At 45.4% G+C, this 19,743-nt stretch overlaps 1 protein-coding gene across 1 annotated transcript in view; it reads right to left on the bottom strand.

Moving 5' to 3' along the window:
• The window catches only part of LOC124622854 (G1/S-specific cyclin-D2-like), a 184,365-nt gene that overhangs the window by 121,808 nt on the left and 42,814 nt on the right, over positions 1-19,743 (bottom strand). The window contains exon 2 of the mRNA XM_047148646.1: positions 344-556. Coding sequence (XP_047004602.1) covers positions 344-556 — 213 coding nt within the window. The remainder of the gene's footprint in view (positions 1-343; positions 557-19,743) is intronic.

Raw genomic sequence — 19,743 nt, forward strand, 5'->3', positions numbered from 1 at the left:
ACACTCATTTCCGTTTACCACGCCGGGCAAAGGACGTCCAACACGATATGGGGAGGTACCCCATGACTTCTGCCACGTCAGTGTAGTATCTTAATTACAAACGCTTTTTGCGATTTGAATGATGCAGTGAACTATCGCTCGGAGTAGCAAGTTATTAATTGGGTTGAAGCATTAAATAAATAAATAAATAAATAAAAAGAGAAGTACCAAGCCCCAGTAAAATCGTGGACTACTTGTGCGGAAGTTCAGACTCCAGTCCAGTCAGTTGCCATTTACTAGCTTATACAAGTGAGTCAAGCACCACACCAGCACCACCACCACGACATACTGTATTGTGACGTACGGTGATCTCCTCGGGCGGCACACTGTTGTCTGTGAAATGGCACAGCACGGTAACTGGCAGGCAGCACTGCCTCAGCTTGGCGGCGATGAGCAAGCAGGCGCAGGCGAGTGCTTGGAGCTGCGTCCGGCGCACGCAGGTACCACAGAGGAAGCGGTCCAGCAGGTTCACTGCTTGCGGGAACACTGCTGCTGCCGTCTGCAGCTCCTGACATACCTGTAACAAACGTTAATTCAGTTACTGAAAAGCATGCATGGAATACTCTGGGACTGAGAAAAAATTAAAGACGAGGAAAAACAGACCATACCAAAATCTGACACACATGTTGGCACGGATTTTTCCGCAACCCTTTTTGTAGAAAATATTTTCCGCCAGTCGGTCGCTGTCTTGGTTATATCAAACTGACCGGTATCTGGGAGTGTGGCCCAGTTTCAATTGGTTTTGATCTTTACCAGTGCACTGTGTTGGGACGGGACGCTTTTACCACACATCTGCTGCGGAATCCACCGCGCACTCAAGCGTTTGACACGACGGTAAAAACCGCACTTTGGAGCTACTTTCGGCCCGGCCTTTACGCACTTCCCTCTACGACAGTTTAATGGAAACGAGGGTCGGGCACATTGTTTGTAGATCTATGAAATCTTCTGTTATGATTGTTTAATGCTCTGCTGTCTACGACCAACTCAGCTGACACAATCTGCATTTTATAGGCATAGCACTCTTCTATATATTTAACGAAGAACAGCGGCAGGGGCTAAGAAGAAAAAAAACATGGGAAATGATTCCAGGCATCCCAAGTCTGGAAGCGAAGTCTCATATCCTAAACTGAAGTCGAGAAACAGCTTTCTTCGAACAACTGAAGTCACTGCATCATCACCTTCCGGTTGACGAACATAAGTGTGATGTAACAAGGCAACAGGAAATAACAGAAAATACCTGAAGTAAGAGCCCGCGGCTGAACTACCCTACCAGACGTGCAAGACTCTGAACACATTGCGAACTGGAGTGAGATGGTGCAAACAAAACTTGCAGCGGCGGAGCTACATTACTGGAGCTGCAATCTGCGCTTGTGGATAACTTCAAATGGCTCTAAGCACTATGGCACTTAACATCTGAGGTCATCAGTCCCATGTACTTAGAACTACTTAAACCTAACTGACCTAAGGACATCGCAACGCTCGGCGACACGGCCGGCGGTAACTTCAAGATTCTGAAAACCCCTGTGTTTGCTCGCACTTCCCTGAAGCCTGCACCCTGGCGGATCTGTTTTCAGCAACTGTTCCACCAATCAAGTTTGCTGGATTCTGGACCTCAAAATCAGTTTGACATGTACTAAGCCTCGTATATTGTAGGCATGTTTTAAATAAATGTACTGTACTGTCCTGGATACTAAAATAATAATAAATAATAATAATAATAATAATAATGAGAATAATACTCTGGAATTTAGCAGGTATAAATCAGTAAACCTCCGATTCTTTACAGAATCGAAGTCCCATGTACAAACAGCTTCAAACGTCTGATTACTTTACAAGTGAGTTAATGTATTCAATATTTGTCGTTAAGCGTGTAAGCGGAAAACGTTTGAACAAGTTTGAAATAACGCTTAACGTTCGATGTAAGTCTATGAGTGCCCTTATTATGAAACACTAGATGAATATAGTCTAGGTAATTTGATTTTAATTTTAAACAAAAACAAGTTTTTCTCGCATCTAAATGTCTATGACGTGTTTCCTGAACTATGTGTCGTACGATGATATAATTTTGCAGGTTCATTCAGTAGTGTGTGTGACTACTGTCTCCAAACTTTGTTGTGAATAGTATTGGCAGCAAAGAAGAAATAAATTAAAACGTCCTGTCTGATGATGAAGTCTTGCTGTGTAGTAAACGATCAAGCTTTGTCCTTCGATCATTTTGTGATGGGTGTTAGCGAGAAAAAGTTTTTACAAAGTTTGAAATTGTGCGTAATGTTTGTTGGAAGTCGCTAAGTGATCACAGTATCCAAAATAGGATAAACATAGTCCGATTATTTGGCGCCATCAGTTACGCTGCCTCAAGGCAAACAGCAGTTTCTAATACTTGCTTTATTACGTTAAACTTGTAACATAAGATTATACCTATTTAAATCTGTCAGTAATTATGTGAAATGCTGAAAATAAAATTTTTGTTGCCTCCGGATGGATGCGGAACAGTCACTAATGCAGATTATTTCAAGACTGTAATCCTAAACCCGGTAGTACGTGTAGAGAGAGGGCGCTCATTAACACTACGGTTTTTTAGACATATCATATTTCTCATAAATTTTAATATAAGGCGATGACGTACAAGTTTGGCTTTAGTATCTGAGAGTGTAACTGATAGTGTTCCGGTAACAGTGCTTATTCTGTAACTAAGGGAAACGATACGTTACGTTAAGTTTGTATTTTAATTAGGTAGAAAAAACTGAGCTCTGCAATACTGTAAACACAGAGGTACAACCAAACAATCATTTTTTTTTTTTTGTTTAACAGATCTGAAGATGGGCGACACTGTCTCAAACAGGTCAATTTGAGATTTTAAAAAACAACCACCAACAGACAAAAAATAAGTGTATTTTTATCCAAGTAACATTTGAAGGTGCAATCTTCAGGGACATTATGCCGTGTCACATTCCTCTCAAATTTCTGCAAAGCAAACCGTTTCTATCCATTCGCTGCCATTCTCTACAGGAGGAATGGAAATAACTATCAAGAAGCTATGTGTGCGGAAAACAATAACATTTTGATAATGTTCCCACTCTCTCTCACATCCAGCTATCTACACGTCCTTTATGTCTATGACGATAACCCACCAATGGCAGCCTGAGGAACCTAGTTAGTCATTAATTCTTCCCCAAGGGAAAAACTTCCTGTGAACGTTACAATGATGTTGCCTATGTACGAAGGTTGGAACTCTAATAGTTGCAACTATTTATTTACAGCTCTTACAAAATAGATAAGTGTTTCAAAGCTTTACTGACCATCAAAGTAGTCACCAGCATTGTGTATAACCCACTCCCAGCGATGTGGAAGTCTTAGGTTACTCATAGCAGTGCCAGTTGTGTTGACAGTTCGAGCGGCGCGGTCTAATGCCCGACGAATTTGTAGCAGTTCTGAAGCGAATGCCGTGATGTGTTTCCTTCAGTTTAGAAACGGAGTTGAACTTACGAGGGCTTAAATCAGGGGAGTGCAGTAGGGGATATAGCACTTAGCAGCCCCATCAGTCAAACAAAGCAGTAACAACTTGCACTGTACGTGCTTGAGCATCGTCCTGCAAAATGATGGTCAGGTCCTGCAGAAAGTGTCATCACTTCTGTCTCTGTGCTGTTCATTTTTGGAACACAACCTACGACCACGTCTCTTCCACTGTTCACTGTGTTTTGGTTTGTTGTGTTTACAGTATGTAGTGTTGCATCTGTCACTCCGTGTTTTTCATTTGTGTTCTGCGCCGCTGCGTCTGTGTGATTTAATATCGTGTGTGTGTGTGTGTGTGTGTGTGTGTGTTTTGTGTGTGTGTGTGTGTGTGTGTGTGTGTAGGGGGGCATTTGTTCCTAGGTAGTCTGGTTATGTTCTGTATCTCCTTTTGTTATTGTTTTAGTGGCTAACATGATCGACGAGTTATTACTTATATTAATTTGGTCACTTATTACTTTCTGTGAAAGTTTCACTGTTATGTTAGCGAGTTTTTTGTTGTAATTGTTCATCCTAATAATTTCATGTTCTGTTCTATGTTAGATGGTTCATGTCTATGCTTTATTAGGTGTTCAGAAAATGCAGATTTGTCTTTTCACATTTCCAACTTCTGGTGTGCTCTTTTCATATTTACAACTTCTGATGTGATGAAACGCACAGAAATAAAGACTTAGCAATCGAGTAAAATTCTAGAAGTCTTCCCCTGGTAACATAAGAGGTCGGCAGAGCAGGTCGGTATTGAACAGCTGGGCAGACTGCAAACAAGGAAGGCCTGCTGATGTTGTAGGGGCCCAAAGCACCAATACATCAGAATGGCCACACAGAGGGAGGAGGGTGTCTTCATTGTGTTGACCACGCAGAATGAAGTAAGAAGGTGTAATTCGGATGCAAGAATAACTACTCAGAATACTGACACTGCAAAATATGTCCACCATTGCTTCTGAAAGCCAAGGGTGAGACAGATTTCAGTTGCACCTGGAGTGTTCGGAAAGCTGACAGGTAGAGAAACGCAGGCCAAGTGAAGTCACGGTTGTCTCTTAATAGTAACGTATGCAACACAGATCCTGTATAATTATTATTCCTGTTCCAGTAGTAGGATACTCTTCTGTAAGAATCCAGCTCAGGAGAGCGACCCGTGTTGGACTATCCTCTGCTCATCGAGGCCATCTCTGATGAAACAGAGTCCTACATGGAGTGCATTGCAACTGTAAGAGACAGTGCTGCCGTTCAAGACCTGTGGGTGACATCAGCCAACAGGCCTTCTGAAGGCCTAACCAGAGGGTCCAGATAGCGGTCAATAGCCTTAACCGTGGGGGGTGTGCTATGGCCACAACCTGCTTTCCTTTGATGCTGTGGGCCATACTCTTGTCAGAGACCACAACTTGGCTCAACGTAACTTCACACACTCCGTGAAGAGCAAGTGGAGCTCACAGCGGCAGTGTCCACGTTGTCAGTGAGAGCGCCCTGGCTCCCAACTCCCCCAAGCTGTTACGGCCTGAGGCCGTGTGGACAACACTGGCCGAGAAGCAGCCAGCGACCCGACTGCTGCAGCATCCGAGACAGAGTAGTGCGCGAGAGCGTCAGCGCTTTTAAGGGGCTCCGGAACGCCCTATACTTGCAATGTTAAAATAACGCTTATAAATTACATCTTTCCTCACAAAGTATTCGAGGTAGGAAGTTGAACTTTTTACAGATTATTTATTGGAATATGGGCTACAACTTAACACAGGGATTTTACAAAATTTTAGTTCAGTTATTAAAGATGATTTTTTTTCCAATTGTAATGAAAATTCACAACATTTTTTTGCAATTTTTTATTTATATATTCAAAAATATACAGTTTTTTGGAAAAAGGCTGTGTTAAATTATGCAGAAGGTACTGTGTAACATTTACTGAAAGTTTGAAACAAATATGTTTGGAAGATCCTTAGAAAACATGTAATTAGTATGAGAAAATAAAAGTTTTGGGAATCGAGCGACAAAGATTGGATTAACTTTTTAGTGCATTCCAGGTCCGTAGGATGGATTATCTTCATCCTCTGCAAATTCCTCCTCCAGCTTCCTCTTGTTCCTCCTCCTGTTTACTCTTGCTTGTATTTCTAGACTCTTTACAGCCCTGTCTGCAGCCCGAAGGCGTTCCTTGTCTAAAGCAAGCATCGCTCGTTGTTGTGTTCGTAGATTTTGCTACCATTTTCTTCAGTTGCAGTTACTGCAACACTGTTCCAAAAGGTGGTCATGTATGAACACTTATCACATTTCACTTGTATTTCACTAGCAAGTCCTACGTGCTTTATTATGGAGAGTTCCAGACCAACTTCACTACAATGAATACATCTAACACAGTTTGAAAAAATTCCTTTGAGAAGCGACATATCAAATATTTCATTCACATCCGATTCGCCCATAAAACATTCATAGTTTTCACTCATTGAACCAAGCTTCTTCTGTGAAGTATTTTCTTTCCCACTTTGACTGCTATGGGCAGGTGCACTTGAGAGGTTAGGTTCACTCACTTGGTTATCGTCTTTATTGTTTACAGTAATAACACATACCTTTGGCTTTCCAACATTTCTCCTTTTCTTAAAAGCCTTCAGAGGATTTCTAATAACTTTACTTTTACTCATTATTATACTTCAACAAAACAGAGACTCAAGAAACAGAATTAATTACGAATATTTTCGAGATAACGACAGAGTAAATAAACATGAAACAATCGACAATCACACCAGCGATATATATTGAACCATCACAGGTTAGCCACAACACATACTTTATCTCACATCACTAAAATGTACCTGATGAACACGGACGTTAATAATAACACCATTTGACAGCAGTTTAACAGCGCCACAGTGGGTCACGCCCATGTAGAACACATTTCAAAAAAAAATTTAAAAATAGTTGTAGTGTTCGGAATTGAATAAATTATATATCTATTAAAAGGTAATAGTCTGCAGATTCAGAAAACCCAAAAAAGTAAAAATTGAACTTTTCATGATTTTGAGCCTTTCCGGAGCCCCTTAAGCGTGGCAGGCGCCACTTCTAACAACCCATTACGGTTCGCAGACATGTATTTTGGAACAATATATGTTAGTTTCATTAGAACTTTTATCAGCGTCTGCTGGAACATTACGAGCATCAACGCACTCCACACTGCAACCCACAACAAGTAGACGTTACAACCCTGGCCTGTACATTTGGCGTAAGAACTTCATGTACACACTATATTTTGGTGACAGAGGAAACGTGCCCGCTGCCATCCTTTAAGAAAATGGCTAGACTACTATAGGATAGCAGATTTGGCGACATGCAGTATGGTGAGCGTAATTTTTTTGTTTTGCTTTTGTTTGACTGCAAGAATTGTGAAAATTCGACTGTTTTTAAAATTTGCGTGTATAGGATGAAGGAAATGAGAACCGATGAAGCTCAAAGATTGCGTATGTCAACTTGTACCGTTTGGAATGGGCAATGCAGTTAGTTACGGGCAAGAAGTATGATTTATTGTGTTTAAGTATGTGCTAATGACAGCTACGAGTAGCCTTTGAGGTGGAAAATCATGTTGTAATAAATGTCTGCAAGTCGTGTATCCAAATGTGTGCATCGTCGTCTCTCTCTTGTTGTTTTTAGGTTTTATGTAATAGTTAGCCGGCCAGTGTGGCCAAGCGGATCTAGGCGCTATAGTCTGGAACCGCGTGACCGCTGCAGTCGCCGGTTCGAATCCTGCCTCGGGCATGGATGTGTGTGATGTCCTTAGGTTGGTTAGGTTTAAGTAGTTCTAAGTTCTACGGGACTGATGACCTCAGATGTTAAGTCCCATAGTGCTCAGAGCCATCTGAACCATATTTTGTATTAGTTAGATTGTCAACCACTTATGACCTGGAAGCGTTGCGACCTTTGGTAGCGCTAATAGCTCAGATGCGAACGAGCCATGCGGGTATGTGTAGGCAAATACAGCCTATGAATGCAGAGACAGCAGCTTTAACAGAAAATAACGAAAATTGAAATCGTCGTTGAAACGAATGCATGTGTGCCTAGCTCATATGCTTCCCCGATACGCCGTACTAGCGCTGACACAGCTAAACCAATCGATCCTGGAATTGCAGTAGAGCGTCGATCATCCGAACTAATTGGGAGATTTTTGGTGTTTGGAAAACCAGAGTATTCGGATAATCTAACCGTATACTTTTATTTACCAACTTATCAATAAAAATTACATACTTTCATAACACGAATCTCTTATTATTACAAAGGCAAGTACAGCACGAATGTATGTAGTACCTAGTACACAAAAAATGTGTTTTACATACGCATTTTGCATATGCAGTACATATTTATAGAATTAACACTCAATCTTTAATTTTGGTTGGTCAATGCACGCCTACCTGTTTATGAGCAGCTACGTCACGCACTTTTTTCCGGGCAGTTATTTCACACTCGTAGCTTTTATCTTCAGACTTAATCCGTCGAAAGGCAGCATCTAAGCAAGTAAATCCTTCAGAACCAGCTGATGTATTAAAAAAAAATGGTTCAAATGGCTCTGAGCACTATGGGACTTAACATCTGTGGTCATCAGTCCCCTAGAACTTAGAACTACTTAAACCTAACTAACCTATGGACATCACACACATCCATACCCGAGGCAGGAGTCGAACCTGCGACCGTAGCAGTCGCGCGGTTCCGGACTGAGCGCCTAGAACCGCTAGACCACCGCGGCCGGCGATGTATTTTCATCTTCATTTTCTGGACCATTAGCAGAGGAGATGCTGGCGACATCAGCTTTATCAGTGACGAGGTTTGCAATTTCGCTTTCCTGCATGGTCTGCTGCCCTGGATCTGCGTTCTTGATACTGAATGTTGTCTTCATCACAGTCATAGTCACTGAGTTCTTGTGGCATATTGAACTTTCCGGACATATAATTCTGATCATCGTTTTCAATTGGACTTTGAGAACTTCCCAATACACCCAAAAATTTATTCCAGGCTTTTTTTAAAGATTTTGTTTCTTTACACTACCCCATGCTGTTCTGATCATGTAAGACGTATTTTTCAACCCAATATATTTATAATATCATACCAAACTTTCTCCTCCCTTTTCTTACCAACAATAACTTGCGTATCAATTCTTCTCTGTAATAACTTTTGAAAGTCTTACTAACGTCTGGATTCATGTGCTGTAATAACCAGTTTACTTTACGTGGAGGAAATGGAAGAAATGTCGCTTTTATGAAATCGTCCTTTTCGTTATCAGATGATGGTTGAGCTGGTACGCTGTCCAGGAACAATAACGTTTCATCCCTTTTGCCACTCTTTAAGCTTTTACAGGGGGTGCAGAAACTTTCATAAACATTCCGTGAAAATCTTACTATCCATCGAAGCGCTCTTTTGTGACGGCATCGCAGACATTATAACGTGTTTGAAACAACCCGGTTCCTTTCTTTTAACAATGATGTGAAATAGGTGATCAGTAGCTACCATTAGCATTAGCACAAGCTAATCCGCCGTTGACGATTTACAAATTTTGCTCTCATTACATAACTGACTGCAGACGGCATGCTGTTGATCAAAACATCTATTTAACTGAAAATATTGGAAACCTGAAGATGAGCAAAGTGACCCGAAACCGATTATGGCTAAGAAATAAAACGTTTTAAAAAGTATTTGTGGCTGGTTGCGTCATTCATCAACTATCATTAACGGCCGTGATTATTGGCTGTATATGCAGAAGCCAAATTGGAAAAATGCGGACTTTTACTGATCTGTGTCATGAGATGTCCGAAAATTTGTGCTGGGAGGAGTACAGCGCGAGTGTCTCGTCTCCTCTCTCTCTCTCTCTCTCTCTCTCTCTCTCTCTCTCTCTCTCTCTCCCTCCCTCCCCCCACCTGAATTTCTTCCACGGGTTGGACTGAAACTAACAGCGGGCCAAATACGGCTCGCAGGCCGCCGGTTGCCTAACAGTGATCTGTGCCATTGGGTGGTAGTAGTACTGATGCTGTGAAACCTGCGCCAGATGTGCGGAGAAGTACAGGGCTATTACAAATGATTGAAGCGATTTCATAAATTCACTGTAACTCCATTCATGGTCACGACACACTACAGACACGTAGAAAAACTCAAAGTTTTGTTCGGCTGAAGCCGCACTTCAGGTTTCTGCCGCCAGAGCGCTCGAGAGCGCAGTGAGTCAAAATGGCGACAGGAGCCGAGAAAGCGTATGTCGTGCTTGAAATGCATTCACATCAGTCAGTCATAACAGTGCAACGACACTTCAGGACGAAGTTCAACAAAGATCCACCAACTGCTAACTCCATTCGGCGATGGTATGCGCAGTTTAAAGCTTCTGGATGCCTCTGTAAGGGGAAATCAACGGGTCGGCCTGCAGTGAGCGAAGAAACGGTTGAACGCGTGCGGGCAAGTTTCACGTGTAGCCCGCGGAAGTCGACGAATAAAGCAAGCAGGGAGCTAAACGTACCACAGCCGACGGTTTGGAAAATCTTACGGAAAAGGCTAAAGCAGAAGCCTTACCGTTTACAATTGCTACAAGCCCCGACACCCTGTGGAAAACCGATGGATCGGTCGTGGTGGAGATCATGATCAGCAATTCATGTCATGGTCTCCATACTCTCCCGACTTAACCCCATGCTATTTCTTTCTGTGGGGTTATGTGAAAGATTCAGTGTTTAAACCTCCTCTACCAAGAAACGTGCCAGAACTGCGAGCTCGCATCAACGATGCTTTCGAACTCATTGATGGGGACATGCTGCGCCGAGTGTGGGAGGAACTTTATTATCGGCTTGATGTCTGCCGAATCATTAAAGGGGAACAAATCGAACATTTGTGAATGCCTAAAAAAACTTTTCGAGTTTTTGTATGTGTGTGCAAAGCATTGTGAAAATATCTCAAATAATAAAGTTATTGTAGAGCTGTGAAATCGCTACAATCATTTGTAATAACCCTGTACATATGCCACTTGGATCGTGCAGAGTGGAACTGCAGATGGTGACTTTATTGCAAGTATTATGAAGAATGGAACATGATACTTATGTTGTGCACAATTAAGTAGGGCAGACATTTATTTCTGAAGGACGCAGATTCATCGTCAGTTTTGGCGGCGGCGCAGCCCTCTCCATAGAGGGTGGTGAAGAAGAGAAGAAAAAAATCCTTTAAGGCCAATAATCTAGAAGCCAATAATCGAGCCTAGAAGGCCGGATCCTTTCAGAAATGTGTGGCTGAGGATAAGGGTAAATGTGACGATACTTGCAATGTTACCCGTCATGGGAGTACGAATAAACATCGTTTAATTGTTCTTAAATGCACAGGCAAACTCGGGGAGGCATTATTTCAGTCAAGGGCGACAAGTGTGCATTTTAAATCGTTGTAAGAAATATTATTATGAAAGTAGAACAACGTAAACTGCGTTCGACATCACAGAGATAATTCAGCGGTAAAGTGCCGAAGAGCACTAGAAAGTGTGTAACAATAAATGATACTGCAAGGCGGAGTGTGTGTGTGTGTGTGTGTGTGTGTGTGTGTGTGTGTGCGCGCTTTTAGATGTAAAATAAGAGGTGACTGCAGTGTGCTGTATGTGGTAGTACCAGAAGCAGCTTTTGCATAAGCGTAGTTTTACGGACGTGTGTCTTTGGGAAATGTATGGGAAACATTTGGTTCGGAGAAAGTTACAGATGAAATACTGACACAGCTGGTTAAAAGCCGCCTGACAGTCACGTTAAGATACCGAACAATGGAAATAACTAAATGAAACCATTTGTTGTGGAATGACTTGGTGAGGAGGAAGAACTTTGCGATTTTATTTTACATTATATGATGATTTAACAGGGTAATGTTTCGGTGTGGGAACGAGAGAAGTTAATTGGCTTATCAATAAGGAGGGAGGGAGGGAGGGGGAGAGAGAGAGAGAGAGAGAGAGAGAGAGAGAGAGATTTCAGTGTGGGTGGACTATAAAAAACGATTATGCCAGTAAGTAAGTACTGAGTTAGAAATTGTAGATAACAGTCACATAAGCTGCTCAGTGAGCTTCACTCTGGAGAGTAATATTGTGACTAAGTGGAGGAACTATGGATTCGAGTTCAAATGGAACGAAGGCGAAAAATTAAAATCTACAATGTAAACTTTCTTTGTAAAAGTTTGGCAAGACTGTTCTAGGAACTCCTAGACTCAAATCTGAGGCGAATTATTTGAAGGAGCAGAGTGAGAGTGAAGCGCGCTGAAATAATAAGCTTGGCAACTGAAAAAAAATTTTTCCCCTGTATCGCAAGAGGCGAGCACTGACATCACACAACACCCAGTCATCACGAGGCTATAGTTAAGAATGGTTTGATGATATTCAGCAGCTCCGAAAAGAATATGTTTCATCAACTCTCAGATAATTACGAAAATCATTACGTACTTGAGAGTAGGTGAATTTCTTTCCTTCCTCCTCGTGACTTTCGCCACTGGTCAGAAACCGTAATGCAGCTAACAGCGTCTCCTCGCAGTTTACATCCTCTCTCATGATTGTGTTCTTTATACTTTAAGATGGTTCAAATGGCTCTGAGCACTATGTAGACTTAACATCTATGGTCATCAGTCCCCTAGAACTTAGATCTACTTTAAAAAAATGGCTCTGAGCACTATGCGACTTAACTTCTGAGGTCATCAGTCGCCTAGAACTTAGAACTAATTAAACCTAACTAACCTAAGGACATCACACACATCCATGCCCGAGGCAGGATTCGAACCTGCGACCGTAGCGGTCGCTCGCCTCCAGACTGTAGCGCCTAGAACCGCACGGCCACTCCGGCCTGCAGAATTACTTAAACCCAACTAACCTAAGGACATCACACAACACCCAGTCATCACGAGGCTATAGTTAAGAATGGTTTGATGATATTCAGCAGCTCCGAAAAGAATATGTTTCATCAACTCTCAGATAATTACGAAAATCATTACGTACTTGAGAGTAGGTGAATTTCTTTCCTTGCATTAAACACTTCTTTGCCCTGCATTAAGCACTTCTTTGCCCACAGCTTTCTTTCGACTTTGGTTTATTGTCTCTACAACAGACAAAGCATACCCTAGTTTTTGTTTCTGAGTAAAACCAAGCGGTGCCTCATAGAACATAGCCCCCCGAACTTACTGTAAATAACTCGCTACCTTGCCGAGCGGTCTAAGGCGCTGCAGTCATGGACTGTGCGGCTGGTCCCGGCGGAGGTTCGAATCCTTCCTCGGGCATGGGTTGTCCTTAGGATAATTTAGGTTAAGTAGTGTCTAAGCTTAGGGACTGATGACCTTAGCAGTTAAGTCCCATAAGATTTCACAGACATTTGAACATTTTTTTTTTTAATCTCGCTACCAGCGATAGGAACAGGGTAGCGCTACGATCTTTGAGAGCAGTCGGCCAGCGATACATGGTGGCGCTGTAGGCTCTGAAAGCAGTCGGTCGGGACAGGTGTGGTTGACTGGTTGACACGAAAATGGTCGGTCGGGCACTAAACTGAAGCGTGTGTAACGGCCTTAATTAATGTTAGTGTGTTAATGATGTTTTATTAGCAGCCACTGGAGCGTCCAACAGGCATCACCCATTCTACATTGCAACCCACAACAGTAGATGTGGAAACACCAACCTCTACAGAATTCTGTATATCTACTTTTGAAAGTCTGCCAGGCATTCGCAGGTGTACCGATGTGCAGTCTAAGTTCTCACTGCTGTATCATTGAAACTTCCAGTCACGTTAAAATTCCGAAACTCGAACTTTGGACCTTTACCTTTCACAGGCATGTGTACTAACTGAGCTACCGAAGGACGACTTACGATCTGTCCTCACAGAACAGAGTGGAGATGCTTAAGCGAAAATCTGTCATACATTGAGAGTCAACTCGTCACTGCATACATCCAACACGAGGTCAACATAAATGTTTTACTCAGCAGCAGTCATTTTACCATTCCAATAGCCGGCCTCTGGTGGCCGAGCGGTTCTAGGCGCTTCAGTCTGGAACCGCGCGACCGCTACGGACGCAGGTTCGAATTCTGCCTCGGGCATGGTTGGTTTTTTTTTTGTGGTTTTAGGGCGCAAAACTTCTATGGTCATTAGCGCCCAGCCCGTGACGTAGAAAACAGGAAAAAAACAAAATTTAAAATCAGCAGCAATGGGAACAAAGTCATAAAATTTGAGAAACTAAAGGCAGAAGGAATGCTTAAAAATCCACTATAGAAAGGGGTTGGTTGTCCCCAAAAAAAGCTTCAAATGACAGACGTCATTTCACTGTCACTAATAAACTGTAGAACGCGGTCGGCTGAGCGCGTGTCATCTGCTAAAATCGACGATAGATCAGGCGATAGCTGTAGACGGGAGCGTAACGGATTAAAATAGGGGCATTCAATTAAAAGGTGTCTGACCGTCCACAGCTGAGAGCAGTGGGGACAGAGTGGGGGAGGATCACCGCTTAAAAGATGTCGATGACTAAAAAGACAGTGCCCTATCCGGAGTCTAGCTAAAATTACCTCCTCCCGACGACGCGTTCGGGAGGAAGAGGTCCAAGCGCAAGGAAGGGCTTTCACTTCCCGCAATTTATTATGGGGAAGTGTTGACCAATGCGCATGCCATAAATGAGCAACTTGGCGACATAAACCGCTCCGTAGATCGGTAAACGGAAGAGACTGAATAGCTGGCCGAGGAAGAGAGACTGCAGCCTTGGCCGCTATATCGGCCGCCTCATTCCCACAGATACCAGCGTGTCCCGGGAGCCAGAGGAACGCCACTGAGACGCCCCCCAGGTGGAGCAAGCGCAGACAGTCCTGAATCCGGTGGACCAGAGGGTGCACAGGGTAAAGAGCTTGGAGACTTAGGAGAGAGCTGAGAGAATCTGAGCAGATTACGTACTGTATCCGCTGATGGCGGCGGATGTAGTGGACAGCCTGGAGAACAGCGTAAAGCTCCGCAGTATAAACCGAACACTGGTCGGGAAGCCGAGAGTGATTTGGGATGTCGCCAACAATATAGGCACTCCCTACACCTAACGATGTTTTCGAGCCGTCGGTGTAAATAAATGTGGCGTCCGTCATTTGTGCACATAGAGCAGCAAATGCCCGACGGTAAACAAGTGTAGGGGTACCATCCTTGGGAAATTGACATAGGTCTCTGAGCAAGTCGATCCGGGGACGGAGCCAAGGCGGTACTGTACCCCAAGTTGTCAAGAAGGTTTTAGGAAAGCGGAAGGAAAGAGAATGGAGCAGTTGACGGAAGCGGACTCCCGGGGGTAGTAGGGAGGAGGAGCGGCCTGCATACCCGACATCAAAGGAGGCGTCGAAAAAAGGGTCATGGGCTGGATTAGCAGGCATGGAAGACAGATGGCTAGCATAACGACTCAAAAGGACTGCCCGCCGATTGGACAGCGGCGGTTCAGCAGTCTCAGCATAAAGGCTTTCCACAGGGCTGGTGTAAAAAGCTCCAGACACTAAACGTAATCCACGGTGGTGGATAGAGTCGAGACGCCGAAGAATAGACGGCCGAGCAGAGGAGTAGACTATGCTTCCATAATCCAATTTCGAGCGCACTAAGGCGCGATAGAGGCGGAGAAGGACCACTCGGTCCGCTCCGCAGGAGGTACCATTCAGGACACGGAGGGTGTTAAGGGAACGCAGACAGCGAGCCGAAAGATAGGAAACGTGGGAGGACCAGCACAGTTTTCTGTCAAACATAAGACCCAAGAATTTAGCGACGTCGGAAAACGGAAGGTTGACAGGACTTAGATGTAAGGAGGGCGGAAGAAACTCCTTACGTCGCCAAAAATTAACACAAACGGTCTTACTGGGTGAGAAACGGAAGCCGGTTTCGATGCTCCACGAGTGGAGGCGATCGAGACATCCTTGAGGACGTCTTTCAAGAAGGCTGGTCCGTTGAGAGCTGTAGTAGATCGCAAAATCGTCCACAAAGAGGGAGCCCGAGACATCAGGAAGGAGACAATCCATAATTGAATTAATGGCGATGGCAAACAGTACAACACTCAGCACGGAGCCCTGGGGTACCCCGTTTTCTTGGGAGAAAGTACGGGAGAGAGTAGTGTTCACCCGCACCCTAAATGTGCGCTCTGCCATAAATTCGCGAAGAAAAAGGGGCAGCCGGCCTCGAAAGCCCCAAGAGAACAGTGTGCGGAGGATGCCTGTCCTCCAACACGTATCGTATGCTCTCTCCAGATCAAAAAATATTGCTACCGTTTGGCGTTTCCGGAGAAAATTGTTCATGATATAAGTGGAGAGAGCAACAAGATGGTCAACGGCAGAACGATGCTTTCGGAATCCGCATTTGGCTGGTGTTAAAAGACTGCGGGATTCCAGCCACCAAGCTAAACGGTAATTCACCATACGCTCCAAAACCTTACAGACACTACTCTTGAGAGAAATGGGGCGATAGCTAGAGGGGAGATGTTTGTCCTTTCCAGGTTTCGGAACGGGAACGACAATAGCTTCCCGCCATCGCCTGGGAAAGGTACTGTCGGTCCAAATTCGGTTATAAAGGCGAAGGAGGTAACGCAGGCTATGGGTTGATAAATGCAGCAAAATTTGGACATGGATACCATCCGGTCCTGGGGCGGAGGAGCGAGAAGAAGAGAGGGCATGTCGGAGTTCCCGCATGGAGAAAACAGTATTGTAGCTTTCGTGATTTTGAGAGGAGAAAGCAAGATGTCGCACTTCCGCTGCACGTTTCTTCGGGAGAAACGCTGGCGGGTAATTTGAAGAGCTCGAAATCTCAGCAAAGTGCTGACCCAACGAGTTAGAAATTGCGACGGGGTCCACTAATGTATCATGCGCGACAGTGAGCCCAGAGACCGGGGAGAAACTAGGCGCGCCTGAGAACCGTCGAAGCCGACTCCAAACTTTCGAGGAGGGAGTGAAGGTGTTAAATGAGCTAATAAAGAATTTCCAGCTTGCCTTCTTGCTATCGCGGATGACGCGACGGCATCGCGCACGGAGCTGCTTATATCGGATACAGTTGGCCAAAGTTGGATGGTGACGGAAAATGCGAAGAGCACGTCGCCGCTCACGTATTGCGTCACGGCATGCCTCGTTCCACCAAGGAACTGGGGGGCGCCGGGGCAATTCGGAGGTGCGTGGTATTGAACGTTCCGCAGCTGTGAGAATAACGTCGGTAACTTGTGTGACCTCATCGTCGACGCTGGGAAAGCGACGGTCATCGAATGTCGCTAGAGACGAAAAAAGTGTCCAATCGGCTTGGGCAAACTTCCAGCGTCGCGAGCGCATATATGGCAGTTGAGGCTGCAGTCTAAGAACACATGGAAAGTGGTCACTCGAGTGTGTATCATCAAGGGCGAACCATTCGAAGCGCCGAGCTAGCGGAACAGTACCGACCGCAAGGTCCAAATGAGATAAATTTGTCGTGGAGGCAGACAAAAATGTGGGGGCCCCAGTTTTGAGGCAGACTAGATCCGCTTGGTGGAAGACGTCTAGCAATAGTGAGCCACGTGGACAAGGATGTGGAGAGCCCCAAAGCGGGTGGTGGGCATTGAAGTCCCCAACCAGCAAATAGGGGGGTGGAAGCTGATCAAGAAGATGAAGGAGATCAGCTCGTGCCATTGGTGTAGACGATGGAATGTATACCGTACAAAGAGAGAACGTGTATCCAGAAAGGGAAAGACGGACGGCGACAGCTTGGAAGGAACTGTTTAAGGGGATTGGGTGATAATGGAGAGTATCATGGAGCAGAATCATGAGTCCTCCATGTGCTGGAGTGCCTTCAACAGAGGGGAGGTCATATCGGACGGACTGAAAATGAGGGAGAACAAAGCAGTCATGGGGACGCAGCTTTGTTTCCTGAAGACAGAAGATGACCGGCGAGTAGGATCGTAGGAGGATCGACAATTCATCCCGATTGGCGCGAATGCCGCGGATATTCCAGTGGATAGTGGACATAGGGTGAACAGAAAATGGAGGAACGTGACCAAGGGTGCTGTCAACTCAACGACTGCTCAGAGCTTGCGACCGACAGCATGGAATGGCATTCAGTCGAAGGCAGAAGATCCTGATCCATAGGTTGGTCAGGAGCAGCTCCTGCCACCAACGATCGGCCAGTTGACCGGCCACCAGCAGTGCGCCTCGGCGACACGGAAGATGGCCGAGGGCGATTTCCGCCAGGTGGTGCTGTAGATGGGACACGCCTTGGCGGAGAAGGAGAGGAACTGTGTTTCTTCGTAGCCTTCTTGGAAGTATGATGTTTAGATGAAGGAGGAACCGATGGTTGTGAAGTTGCAGTACGTAAAAACTCTTCACGAGAATGCTCTTTTTTCGAAGACTTGGCGTCTGACTTTTGGGCCCGAGATTTAGCAGAACCCGACGAAGGGTGAGCCATAGAGTGGGCAGGCGAAAGTGGTGAGGTTGAACGGGCGATCTTTGCGCTGGCCGATCTGACGACCGTGGTACTAAATGTGAGGTCGCAAGTCTGCGTGGCCGCCTCCTTTGTTGGCCGAGGAGAAGCAAGGACAGTGCTGTATTTTCCTTTCTGAGGCACGGTGGGCTGTCGACTGGCGAGTAACTTTCGAGCAGCGAAGGTCGACACCTTTTCCTTCACTCTTATTTCCTGGATGAGCTTTTCGTCCTTAAAAACGGGGCAATCTCGAGAGGAAGCAGCGTGGTCACCCATACAGTTGATGCAGCGAGGGGATGGAGGTGGACAAGCACCCTCATGGGCATCCTTGCCACACGTAACACATTTGGCCGGATTGGAACAGGACTGGCTGGTGTGATTGAACCGCTGACATCGATAGCAACGCGTAGGGTTTGGGACATAAGGGCGAACGGAAATTATCTCATAGCCTGCTTTGATTTTTGATGGGAGTTGAACTTTGTCAAATGTCATGAAGACAGTGCGGGTTGGAATGATGTTCGAGTCAACCTTTTTCATAACCCGATGAACAGCCGTGACGCCCTGGTCAGACAGGTAGTGCTGAATTTCTTCGTCAGACAATCCATCGAGGGAGCGTGTATAAACGACTCCACGCGAGGAATTTAAGGTACGGTGCGGTTCCACCCGGACAGGGAAGGTGTGGAGCAGAGAAGTATGCAGCAATTTTTGAGCCTGGAAGGCACTGTGTGTTTCTAACAACAGGGTGCCATTCCGTAATCTGGAACAAGACTTTACAGGACCCGCAATTGCGTCAACACCTTTCTGAATAATGAAAGGGTTGACCGTGGAAAAGTCGTGACCTTCGTCAGACCGAGAAACAACAAGGAACTGTGGCAACGATGGAAGAACCGTCTGTGGCTGAGACTCAGTGAACTTACGTTTGTGAGCAGACATAGTGGAAGGTGAGGAAACCATTGCGGAAGAATCCCCCATTACCGGCGTCTCCGATGGCGAGCTCCTCCCTTGTGGGGGCCCTCACCGAGGGCACACCCGCCTTAGGTGATTGTTCACACCTCAGGTCACACCTCCCGACAAACGGACGGAGGGACCAATCGGCACTTTCGGAAGGTATCAGCTCGGGTAATCACCCATCCCTGGGCCTGGCCGTTACCAGGGGGTACGTACGTGTCCTACCTGTCTACCCGGGGCGGGGAATTACGCGTTACCCCGTCACCAGCTACGCATGGAAGTGCGTGGGTCGGCCTTCAGACACGCACAGGGAGGAAAAAAGAGAAAGGGAAAGGAAAGAAGAGGGGGTCTCAAACGCCGCAGCGGAGAAAAGGGCAAGGAGAAGAGGGAAGGAAAAGAGAAGGACAGAGGAAGGACGAGGACTTGCAAGTCTAGAAAGCAAGGAATTTGGAACAGTTTCGAGCGTCCGTCTCCGGACGTAGGCACAAACCATACTCCCAGAGGGGGAGAAAGGGAAGGAAAGAGCCAGAGGTGAGGGGGGGGGGCGAAGATGGGGGACGGGGAGGGATGCGGAAAGGGAAGGAAAGGGAAGGTATGCAGCCCGGAAAGGAAGGAGGGCCACATTAGCTCTGGGTCCCGTGCTCGCTACGCACGTGTCCACAAAAGAGTTGTGGACCCCCTGGGGGGGGGGGGGGGGGCATGGTTGTGTGTGATGTCCTTAGGTTAGTTAGGTTTAAGTAGTTCTAAGTTCTCGGGGACTGATGACCTGAGATGTTAAGTCCCATAGTGCTCAGAGCCATTTGAACCATTTTTTGAACCATTCCAATAATTACAGTGTTCGGCACTACAGCACAAACAAGTAAATCAAGAAATA

This window comes from Schistocerca americana, chromosome 7 (assembly GCF_021461395.2).
Source record: "Schistocerca americana isolate TAMUIC-IGC-003095 chromosome 7, iqSchAmer2.1, whole genome shotgun sequence".
In the NCBI taxonomy this organism is placed as follows: Eukaryota; Metazoa; Arthropoda; class Insecta; order Orthoptera; family Acrididae; genus Schistocerca; species Schistocerca americana.